This window comes from Pseudochaenichthys georgianus, chromosome 20 (genome assembly GCF_902827115.2).
Source record: "Pseudochaenichthys georgianus chromosome 20, fPseGeo1.2, whole genome shotgun sequence".
In the NCBI taxonomy this organism is placed as follows: domain Eukaryota; kingdom Metazoa; phylum Chordata; class Actinopteri; order Perciformes; family Channichthyidae; genus Pseudochaenichthys; species Pseudochaenichthys georgianus.
This window is the reverse complement of record NC_047522.1, coordinates 7,475,954-7,488,506: the sequence shown is the minus strand read 5'-3', so window position 1 is coordinate 7,488,506 and position 12,553 is coordinate 7,475,954. Positions and strand designations below refer to the sequence as shown.

At 42.5% G+C, this 12,553-nt stretch overlaps 1 protein-coding gene across 1 annotated transcript in view; it reads right to left on the bottom strand.

Annotated features, from left to right (window-relative positions):
- pard3aa (par-3 family cell polarity regulator alpha, a) overlaps positions 1-12,553 on the bottom strand; it is a 295,125-nt gene that overhangs the window by 122,592 nt on the left and 159,980 nt on the right. Inside the window, exon 17 of the mRNA XM_071206980.1 lies at positions 5,496-5,643. Within this exon, the coding sequence (XP_071063081.1) occupies positions 5,496-5,643 (148 nt within the window). The remainder of the gene's footprint in view (positions 1-5,495; positions 5,644-12,553) is intronic.

Sequence of the window (12,553 nt, the reverse complement as noted above, 5' to 3'; positions counted from 1 at the left end):
GAAGAGGCCACCTGGCTGCATCCATCCGAACGGATCAGAGCCTCTCTCTCCTCTCTCTCCTCTCTCTCTGCCCTCTGACCAAGCGTTGCCCGTTGAAACATTGAGCTGTGAGGTGAGAGGTCACACTAATAGCCCCACTCCATCTTCTTTTCTCTATGCAATTCCCTCCATTTCTGTCCATCAAACACTGTGACACTTCTTTTTCTCTCTCAAGCACCCTCCTTCAGTGACTCTATGGCCTATTGATCTGACTGGAGGAGAGATCATTAGTTGATCATCGCTGCCACTGCTATCAGGCCCATACATGTATTGCAGCAGCTCATTATACTAGCACCCAATTCGTACTGTATGCTCACCCGAGGACATTGGGGGCATTTTCATGAACTTTCATACTAAAGTTTGGTTCATTTGGGCCAGCTTTAACACCAGCCTTGAATTAACTAAATGGGCAACACACCAATAGTTTTAAAACCAACTAAAACAGTTCTAAATGTCCAATGAGTAAATGCAATTGATCAGAAAATGATGACATATTTTACTGGTATATGTGATCATTTGTAAAGCTTCAAATAATACCACTTGTTTGGCATGTTGAGGGGTTCAAACCTTTTTAAAGGTCAACCTACAGTATCAACAGTATATAAGGAAGATGTACCCTCCGCTGTTAGTTGTTAGAAACTTGCTATTCAATTAAAAGATACTTAAACATGTAATTATACAAATGGAATCTATTGTACAGTTTGTCCCTAAAGCAAAAAGGCAGTCTGGATCATTTGAAACCAAATACCTGCTGCATTGTACTGTGATCATGTGTGTGTGTTTCTTTCAAGCACAAACATGAATCTTTCTTATCACAACATTAGATCATTATATTTTAAATGTAGCCATGCTGAGCTGCACACCCACTCGGCTGTTTTTACTCTGGTTAATTACACTCCTGCTCATGTAGAGGTTGGGAGGAGCCATGCCGAAAAACATGTGAGGTCACCAAACTTCATGGAACAAGCAGAATGATGAAGGAGAAAGTTCTCTTAGCATAGCAGCTGCAAAATAAATCATGTGAAACCAATCAAGAAAATTCTGTGCACACCCACACAGTGCAGGGAAGAGGGCTAATTAGACAAGTGATAACCACTGTGTAGGTGGACCCATAAATAGTTGTCATGTTCAGAACTATACTTTACAAATGGTGCTATTATAATAGTGTTATCATTTACAGTAGACTTGAATGGTTATACAATTTGTATCATTTGTATTAGTTAGTTCTCGGTGTCCCTTACGGCATTAACTTTTTTTTGATGAAAAGCAGATTATATAAAATAAATTGTTGCTTCAGTTTCAAGCTATTGTGCTTTGCCCGACCGTGACACTCAATTATAAAAGAGTTACTACTAATGTTATGAGTCACAATTATGCATGTCATTTTATTTGGGACAATATGTTCAAATTGCTGCCTTAAGAAAGATTATAGGTGCTTTAAAAGTGTTTTGACATAATATTTTACAAAAGTGTGTGGCAAATACACCTTTTTTTTTGTTCAAACCACATCAGTGTCGGTGTCATTTTCTCCCCGGGGCACGCTTACAGCAAGCAGTCTGGACACCAAATTAAGTCCTGCACTGATGGCTGAGCATACAGAGAGGAAGAGTCTGCAGTCGGTGAAATACTGGAGTTTAGGGGACAGCAGGGTCAAGTCCGGGGAAGACGGTCCCACTTACACACCATAAGGGAAGACTCTGTGTCTGCCTGAGGACAGCCAGAGGTCAGTGTGTTCTTCTAAGTGTGTGTTTGCTCTGCCCTTTTAATAACTACATATTGTCATAATAATTGAACCAAGTGACTAACATCACGGAACTTTGCAGCCACAAACTTCTGTCAGTGATTCTTTTGGATGTGGGTCAATGTCTACAGGAATTTGCACACTGACCACCTACTTTCCTGTGTGAGAACAGCATGTGTCTGCCTGCATGGTTTTGCCACCTCCGGCCTCCCTATCCATCCCTCCCTCACTCCAGTGCCAGTCCAAGATATGCTTTCTAACTCATGCATCCGGCCAAACGTTCACAGAAAGCCTCAGTCCAAGGGCCTCAATTTTCACCCCAGCGTGTGAACCCCGCTCCCAGCTGCACTTTTCAATTAAACAGAACGGAAGGCGAAGCCGAGTGTGATGCTAATGACCTTTGCGTCAAACCTCAGCTGTCGCTGTCAAACTGTGCAGATGCATGCGAGTTCACTCCATATGTACTTCTCCTTTAATTCACCCTTTCTTTCTTTCTGTTTTTCCTCCTGTGAGAGAGAAATAATCTCTGCTGATTCACTGCTTTCACCCCAAGGGCAAAAGGTGGGTGGGAGTAGAATGAAGGCAGCACAAGAAAAGAAAAGTGTCAAGAACTCATTTTATTTGAGCGGGGAGTCAAGCAGAACGTACTGTATGTTCACCACCTGCTAGCTGTGGATTCAGCCTGTGGCCATGATGCTGTGATGCATGGTGTGTGCATGTGTGAAGTCGAAGCTGACAATATCACAGCATCGCATGGTCTACAGAGGCAAACGGGGAATAGGATTACCTCTGACTATTGATCAGCTGGATGTGTGTGCCCACGGACAAACACAAACGCACCGACACACAAACAACTTCTGAATTACAGCCTAAACACCACAGGGAAGATCAAGGCAAAGTGCCCTTACAATCAATGTAATGGTGCCATGCCAGCTTAATAGCACCTCTCTCCTTCCTGTGCCATTTGGTGCTTTTCTTTGCTGTAACCATGGTAATCATAGTTCCTATAATTCTTTGAATTGTACCTTACCCTCCATGGAGACCAAGTTATTCTTTCAGTTTTAGAAGGAAATTGTGACTGCTGGGAGTAAAACAAGCTGGTCCAGATTCTGATCAATACCTGGCTGAGTTGAGATAAGGCAGTAATAGAACTCTCCAGATGCTTTTAACAGAAAATAGAGAATGTAGCAATAACAATATTAGTTTGGCTGAACTATGTAGTTTACAATGCTGCTGTATTGACTTGCTTTCATCTGCTACAACTCACAATCAGAGTCAGATTTTATTCTTAAGCAGTACAAACCTTCCATCATAGTTACCTCTGAGCCTTTGTCAATTTAAAGCAGTACAGGCAGAATAATGGATCAATCGAGAGGAAGTGATTTAGTTAGAGAGTCCGACTCTCCGCTGTCTTTGGAGATGTAAAATGTCTCAGTTTTGTCAGTAATCAATATTTACTCTTAAGGAACAATGTATGGCTTGCATTAGTGGAAACAGGCTCTAACCGTATGGAGAAGTTGTACTTGAGAGTGCCAAGTATGTGGGTCGAGCTATATCTATATCCTCCCGTATCCCAAACCTCGCGTCTTACTTACCACTCGGTAATCCAGCAGGTCTAGATACACTCGGCATCCAGCTGCCAGTCAAGCCCTAGTGGCTGTGTGCTTCGTGACCTTGCCAAGCTGATCCCAGCATCTGTCCTCTAACCATTACTGTCACATCTCACACACCAGGCACTATGTCTGAGCACGTCTGAAATAACATATAGAAGAAGATAGAGAGTGTAAACAGCTACTGTCTATCAAGCCTGCAGAAAAGTAGTATCCACACATACAAATACATTTTAACTTATACTGAGTGAGGAGACGGCGAGATTATAATGTTACAATGTCTCCAAGTCTGATTATATATAACCTTATTTCAAACCAAAGTGGGTAGGTGTACTAGTACAAGAGAGGGAACGAATAAAAATCCACTTTTAATGAATATGAATGAGTAAGATATGCCAGGAATACTGACACGTTTAACTTTCAAAGTAAATTGTATGACATTTGATTAAGGTTAATTAAATCTCAGCTCTCTTTTGTCAATGAGATGCAAGGTCATTGCCACTCGCTTTTCTGCCAGAAAAATGGCAAAAAAAAGATCAGATACTCAGCAAAAGGCAAGAAGTGGCCAAACCCTCGGAAGCAGCATATAACTGAATCTCTTCCTCAGGTGCTGCATTGTACCTGAGTGCAGTGGTGTTGCTCTGATGAATATAAACTCAACTCCGACTGTATCGTACATTTAAATAACGGAATTGTGTCAAGACCTGTCACAGAATGTAGGCTCAGGTTAATGAAGGCACAACTCAGAGACAGCCTCTAGACAAAAAAAGGAAAGGAACTGACATTTTGTTGCCTCAAGACAAGTCAAAGATCTGAGACTCCGCTGAGCTTCAGCTGTGATAACTTACTGCTTCAGCACCCACTCCGCCCCAACCCACAAAACTTTTCCACTTGGCTCATTTGACTCCCACTCGGCAGGATGACATGAGTGTAGGGCGCCCTTGAAGTTTCAATGGTAAGAAACTTTTCCATCAGCGCGCCCACATTTGCCGCTTATGATCACAGCGACATTCTGAAAAGCCTGCGTCGGAAAATCCATTAGAATAAATAAGCCAAACTGAGGGGGAAACATTTGATATGAGACAGGATGAAAGGGTGAAGAAAAAGAAGGGGAGAGACAGACACAAAGGGGGAGAGAGTGTTAGGGGCAAGCCCTATTGATCTGGAGGCTTAATTAACCATCAGATGCCTCTGACACAGCCTCTGATCTCCTGCGATCAGCGGCAGAGTGGCACCGCTCTGGGGGAGATGGTGGGGGAAAAGGGAGAATGGATGGAAGAAGGGCAGAAAGTGTAGATCGTTGACAGATTACAAATCCACTCCATCCGAAAAGAGGAGGGTGGACAGGTGGGAGGTGAAAGAGGAGAGAGAGCGAGGGACTAGGAGATCATGAGACTGTGGAGAGAATAAAACGTGAAAGGAGGAGTTCAGAGAAAGAAACATATAGGAAATTAGGAGAAGGAGAGAAGGAGTGCACAAAGTCTACCGAGTGTTTCATGAAAATGGAATTTGTTTGACTACACTGCATCACCCTCCACAAACACACCCGCCCCCAACACCGATGCAATCATCCAGCCTCTGAGCGTATGCATATGTGAAGGGTCTGTCGATGTTGGGATGACAGCAGTGACTGACCGAGGATTGAATTGCCAATTCTAATACACCTGAAGAGAGGAGATCTTAGCACGCTGATGTCAACTTGGTGAAATGGAAATTGACCCGAGTGCGGGAGCGGAGTGAAGGCAGGGAGGATTGGGGTTGACGTTAATCCCTGATAGTGAAATAGTGCACCTCGAGATGCAGAGCAGTGAGGGGGGATGAGGGTTTGAAGGTGATGCTGGTTGGGGGTTTAGGGGAAGGAGATAGGAGAAGCACATACGGGCTGGGGTTGGATGTTAAAGTTGATCAGGAGATGTCAGTTTACAGACAGCCCCAATCCAGGGGAAATATATCCAATAAGCATGAGGTTAACAGGTCAAGTACACTCGCAATCAATGTGAATGGGGAGTGATTGGTCCAAAATGGGTAGAGTCGTTCTCTTTATTAGAGGTTGAAAGAGACAAAAGGGTGTTGAAAGGGAGGGTGACACAAGGTAGAGGACTCACCAATGCGTCCGATTGTATTAGCCTGCGGTTTGGTGTGGTTTTCCAAGCTGTCAATGCTTTCATACAGGGAGTTTGAAATCCGGCGCTCATGGTTGTCCAGTAGAGGGTTCACAGGATTCATTAAAACTGGAGGGCTTCCGGGGGCTTCCTACAGAAAACAGGAAAAAGTATAGTGTAAATGTATGTTCTTCTTAATCAAATATAAAGCAGTAATATTATATAGGGCTATTTTAATCAAAGACGTTTGAGATATAATACATTCATAACTTAATGGCTCAAGGACATCTCACATATTTGACGTCACTCTACTACTAAGACTACTACTACTAATGCTTTACTACAACTTACAGCAATAAGTAACATTTATTAACTCAAATGTAGATGTCTTGCATTATTCTGTACAGTATATTATAAACCCTGATAATTACTATTACATATGATTGATTGTGCCTTTTGAAATGAAATTTGTTTTTACTTTTTTGTATGCATGTAGTATATACACCCAAAACTTGCCAAAAGAAGGAATTGGTCTATATAAAATGTCTCCTAATGTGCTTCCATCAATACCCTAGAAACACGGAACCGGGGCCTCAGCATCCATCTCGGCTTACGTGGGTATTTTCTGGCTCAGCAGTGTGAAACGGCTCCTGAAGTAGACCGAGCTGGATAAAGCTCCATGGATTTCCCATAGGCCAATAGACAGCTGTCTCTAACAATGAACCCTAGTAAATGGACCAGTGACATTTGCCATGTGGTCGATATGCCTGCACTGCTGGATATTGAGCCCACTGTATACACTCAGTGCATGTGTCAGTCTTGGCAGGGGGGGACACAGTTAGCAGTTAGTCCTTGGGTCTGGAACCACTGGGCCCAGCTACTGTGTCCGGTCTTCATGAGCCAATAGTCTGTCAAATGTATTTTTAGGATAGAGACAATGGAGCGACTACAGTGTGAGTCAGGATGTAGAGAGGGAAACAGCCACGTGCAGAGAATTATAGAATAAAGCTTTGGTCTTGGCCTTATTTCTCATGATGCTTCATAGAAGCCTGTGGGCAGCCGGGGGAATGCACTGAAGAAGAACTCCCTGTTCAAGACCTTTTACAGATTGCCCCCTCACAGCTAGATCATTTTGCACGGTTCAACTTTGGACCTCCAGCCGGATTTAAAACCAGGAGGCGCTGGCTAATATTGATGTCTCACAACACTGCTGGCTCACGGCCAGGGGACTGAAAGATAGGACAACAACTGCAGCAGGAAGACAGGAGAGCAGGAGGAGGTGGTGGGGAGTTTTCAGTAAACAAATGAAAGGAATAACAAGGAAGAAAGAGGAGGGGTTGGAGCTGAAGCCCAAGTGCAGTGTGGGTGCTGCCAAGTGGCCTCCTCTTGGGGTAGCGTGCACTAGAAGACGCATAGCAGGGTAGAGGGACTTATCGGCTGTTTAATATAAATTAGAGGTTTAATGAGGTTGAGCTCGCCGGACTTTATCGGGACAGCGTGTTGATAAGAGCTCGGGGCGAGTAGGGAAAGTGTGTGTGTGTGTGTGTGTGTGTGTGTGTGTGTGTGTGTGTGTGTGTGTGTGTGTGTGTGTGTGTGTGTGTGTGTGTGTGTGTGTGTGTGTGTGTGTGTGTGTGTGTGTGTGTGTGTGTGTGTGTGTGTGTGTGTGTGTGTGTGTGTGTGTGTGTGTGTGTGTGTGTGTGTGTGTGTGTGTGAAAGGGGGGCTGGGTCAAACAATTACAATCAGAGCCACGGCCACAGGCAGCCTTATAATAAAAAGCATGTCCCTGGATGAATCAGAGTCAATAAAGCTCAAATTGCCGAAATAAAGATTTATTTTACTGGCCTCTCTTTAACTCAACCCCTCTCTGCTCTTTTTTTAATCTACTTCAGGTCTGTCATGAGTTGAATGGAAGTAAGATCGAGTGTTTCAGGTAAGAGGTAGGAAAATGTGTGTGGATGAGAGAGTGAGCAGCTGAAAATCAAATGATATGAAAACTATGTAGAGAATGTGTCAAGAGGAATAGATCTGACGGACCACTATGTAGCTGCCTACCTTTATCTCCGAGCGTAGAACAGACTCGTTTAAAAAGCATTACATTGCTCCTCTGGCAAATAGACTTTAGAATCAACTTCACATAGGCAAAATGGCAGCTATTTAATCTTTGTGTATCCAGTATTAATTAAGTGTGCCTCTGTGCATGCTAATGCGTTAGCACACTGTGCATGTTTACTGACTTGCAAATGTTTACTGACTAGTGCATGACAAGCAGGCATGTACAATCTTCGCTCCCTGCTTTCACCAGATGTTTCATTGTGATTCAACACTTTGATGCAGCAACATATGCATTTTGTCATAAATGCAGCAGAAGGCACATGCTAACAAAGTTAATTGGATAGTTATTATTATCAACCATCACATACGTCTCATACATCTTACACATCTTTGGTGTCTGTTTTGTGATTTTAGTTCTTTCTTACCACTGGTTCTCCTCACCTCATCATGTGTTTAACCTCTCTTAATCTAGTCATTTTCAGAGTGGATTATGCTGTTGATTGAGGGACAGAGCACTGTGACTTACACTGAGCACAGTCAAGATCATCTGCTGCTCATCTCCCCGTGGACTTACTAAACATGCCTGTGTCTGTGTGTTCAAGGTAATGCTGTTACTGAATGTAGTGGGAGAGTGTTTGTATGTGTGGATACCTGTATTCATGTGTTGTTGTTTATATGCTTTCGTGGTGAATGCAGACTCATGCACACATGTGTTTTTGCCCGTGCATCAGCATCTCCCTGACCTTGACTACTCTGTGAGAGAGAAGCAGCAGTGTGTTGACAGTTCTGGTCTTAATCTGTCAACTAAGGCTAATAATGTCGAGGCCATGGCCATTTCCTGGCCTTATATCTAGGTCTCAGCCTGTTGCCGTGGCCCTAATCCAGTCAACCTCCACCATAATGCTGTAATTACAGTCCTTAAGCTGCTGCATCCTGCCCCAGGCACAGCTCACCTATCTGCTGGCTAGATTCCCCACTTTCATTAGCTTCTCACATCCACCTAGTCCCTCATCTAATACCAGAGCCTCACAAAGTGAGTGCCCAGGTCTGTTAGGAGCTCTGAGCAAAACTTCACAACCAGCACAACCACATCAGCACAACCACATCAGCAGGGTTGGGAGGAAAACCTTAAGTCTGTTCTTCCAAATAAAGACATAAGTAACTTGCTACAGAGATTTAAAAAAAGAACCCAGTGACAATCCAAGGGAAAGTTAGGAAAACTCAACGTACAAATCCACTGACGCAATATGTCCGATCACCAAAAGTCCGTCTTCATTATTGTGATCCATCAAATAGTAATGGGAGATATCCCAGAAATGGTAACTGGTAAACCAACCAAATAATAATAATAACATTGCAATGGTTTGAGGTCGGCTGGTAGCATGGCTAACAATACAAATGCAATACAAATATTGAAATGTATGCCCAAAAACGTTATTAACATATAGAGCTCAACAATGTTTGGGGTTGTCTTTACCTCATTGTTGGCTATAAGGTTCACCACCTTTATTACATAGTAAGACAAATAAGACATAATGCATCATTGTCACAACTTATAGTATTGTTTTTTGTAAAAGGCTCCCATTTTAAATTCAAGTTACTCCAACAGCTCTTCTCTCTTCATGATGGTTCTGTATTTCAGTCATCTGTCCCTGTTAGCAAAGTTCAAGCAGAGTGCAACAGTAATATACAGCTATGAACACCACGTGAACTATGCTGCAAAGTGAAAGGAATGTCTGTGTGTGTGTGTGTGTGTGTGTGTGTGTGTGTGTGTGTGTGTGTGTGTGTGTGTGTGTGTGTGTGTGTGTGTGTGTGTGTGTGTGTGTGTGTGTGTGTGTGTGTGTGTGTGTGTGTGTGTGTGTGTGTGTGTGTGTGTGTGTGTGTGTGTGTGTGTGTGTGTGTGTGTGTGTGTGTGTGTGTGTGTGTGTGTGTGTGTGTGTGTGTGTATTCAAATACATGTGTATGTTGCTTAAAAACATTTCAGTCTTTAGTACACACTTCACATCCACTGCCCTCCACCATGCCCAAGCAGTACACTCAACCACCAGATTCAATATATTATCTTCTCAATTGGTGCTATTGAGTTTCCCCTGCTGCTCCTAAATGAGTTAGTCCTCAGAGAGCCGGCTGGGAATGAGGGCCCAGCAGCGCTGGAATTGCATTTCTGCTGCTCTGCGATCTACTTTCCTCAATTTAGTCACCCTTTCACTGCATTTCCCAGAGTGCACCGCAGTGTGCCCTAACTGTATCTACTTCCCTTGAATCACTATTTGCCATGACAGCAGGGGACCTGTAGTCCCTACAAGCCATGATCTAACCGGACTTCAATCACTCCCTATTAAGACAAGAGGTGGGGGTCCACAAAGATTTCCCTGCCTTTCTACGGCCTCGGATGTGGGCCAGCATCTCAATGTTTTAAGGTCCCTCACAGCAGAGGTTAGCTCAATACTAATAAAACCATAATTTACTAGGCCAAGCCTCTGATTGATAGCTCTCTCAGGGCTCTATCGATCAGCCACTCTCTCGTCCAAGTGAGCATCCTTTGTTAGGGCCAGCCACTTCCTTCCCCCTTGTCTCTTTGCATAAACGTTGTCTTTGTGACTAACAAGCAACTATTTTGGAATGGAAAACAAACGGGGTCATTGGCATGCTGAGGACACTTCTTCAGTGCTCCTTAATATACATACATCTGCTTATGTCCAGTTGCTTCACAGGGTTTAGTCATCTACTATGTCTGTTAGCTTCTATGATGCATCAATGCTAAGGTGAATACAGAGATAAAGTATCTTCTGCTTTGATCTTTTCCTGTCCTCCCTGCTACTGCTTATCATCAATAATAAAGCAGTACTTCAACCATAATCCCTCATAGTTAGTTGTAACATAGAAGAAAATTGTAAACTATGATCCCGATCAGATTGACTCTTTGAGAAAAGGTCCTTTGTTGGTGAAACCCTATCCTATGTCAATTGCATCATTTTGATTCCAATTACTGTCGTTTGTAATCTTGAATCATGTCATTATGTCAGCCTAAACATGTGGGTTAACCCACCGCCTCCCTATTCATGCTGTCCTGTCATTTGTATGCATCATGCTGTTATGAACATTCCTTCAATTTAAAGAACTGACGTTAATTAGCTGTCACGCATATCAGAAATCCTCAGTGGAGTATATGTCAGCATAGTGATTCGTTCTTTGAGGACAAGGCTGGACATTTCCATAAATGTGTTAATGTCAGTAATGATGTGTAATGTTTAATGTTAAATGTCAGTGCCTGAAGAAAATTAGAAAACAAGAATCAAGAAACAGGTTTCTCAGGTGACTAAATATGCTGGCAACTTTGCAGTGGTTTCTTATTCCACATGATATTTACATAATTGGGATTGCTGGACTGTGAAGTATTTTAAATGGTCAAAAGGGGGAATGCTTTACATAAAAGCTTTACATTTATATCTTAAGGGCGGTCATGAAAGAAAAACTGTGCTGAGATAAGCACAAAAAGAAAATGAAAGTTAAGAAAATCTGAAGCTAAAGGACTGAATCGTGGCTCCGCCTTCCTTAGGCTGAAGCTAAGTCTCGTGAATTATCATGAGAACTCTATGGCGGAGAACCACAATTTAAAAATAGTACACTGTGAAATGAACTCAATCCGTAGATGCGTGGTATCTCAAAGGAAGACAGGGAAGATGAGAAAGGTTTGGGGGGGAAACATCTCTGATTAATGCAGTGCTTCATTGGCAAGTTGCCGTAGCGCTGTCAAAAAGGACAACAAATACACCACAAGACAGCAAGTCTGTCAAAAATGGTGGATGTCTGCTGCAGCTCTTTGTCATAAATAACATCACAAATGCACAGAGACTCATGTGCGCGAGTCATGGGATGAATTCCAAATCAGAGAAATTAAACCCAGCCACAAGCATGCTTATCATCGACCTGTCTGCCTTTTGATGCTGGTGAGATAAATATCTTAGTAGTGTCATGAACTTCCAAGGCGGTTGCAACAGACAGAAACAAACATCCAGCGTTGTGTGAAAGTTCACAAACAGGATAAGAGTGAGAGGCGGGGGGGGGGGGGGGGGCTCAGACATAAGCTCAGACATAAAATCCATCTTTTATGCTCGGAAACTTTACATCTCATCATATTTGCTGTTTTGTATTCTTATAATCCTCTTTGTATTGAAATGAGTTCTGATGATTTTTAGATATAGCCATGGTAGAGATGAAGGCAACTGGTCACCTTGGGAGCTAAAGACTTAAGATATCTATAAACTGCTAATGAATGCGTTGTGTGTTACCTCACCAGAAGTTATACTGATCAATCTGCAGATGATCCAGCACACTTCCACCTCAGCCAACTACAGATTCTTAAATGTTTTTGGTGGTTCTTCTATTATATTTGAAGTTGTCTATGGTGAACAACAGGCATTCTTCCAAAAAGGCTGATAAATATGGGTTGGCAGCCAGAAAACATATAAATCATAAATATCAGGGGACACAAAAGGCACAGGGGCTCAAAGTTGAAAATGGAACACTGACTTCCGTTAACCAAACTACTGTAACAGATCTTCTTTGATTCAGTTGCAGCACTTTGGGTTTGTGACTCAAAGATTAGTCTCTGAACTAAAAATGTAGATGATTGAGAACATTCCAAAAATGTGGCCATAAAAAATGAACTTAAAATTACTTTTTCAAAATGTAATTGCTTAAACACATGTGACAATATATTAATAGAACCCAGATATAGACGAACAAATTATACAGCCTCTGAAGCAGCAATGCAATTACAATTTCAAACAAATTGGCAGTGACCAATCATATCGCCTGACTATCTGGGGCAGAGTGGTAGTTTTCAAACAAGGGAAAAAAGAACTGAAATGAACAGAAGTATGAGTAATTGTTTCCGATACAGAGTGTGTGGATATAAAGTGTGTGTGTATGTGTACTTAGCATAATTCAAATTATTCTTTTTCAGACTGCACCTTTATCTTCTGTCTGAGTGCATATCCATGGC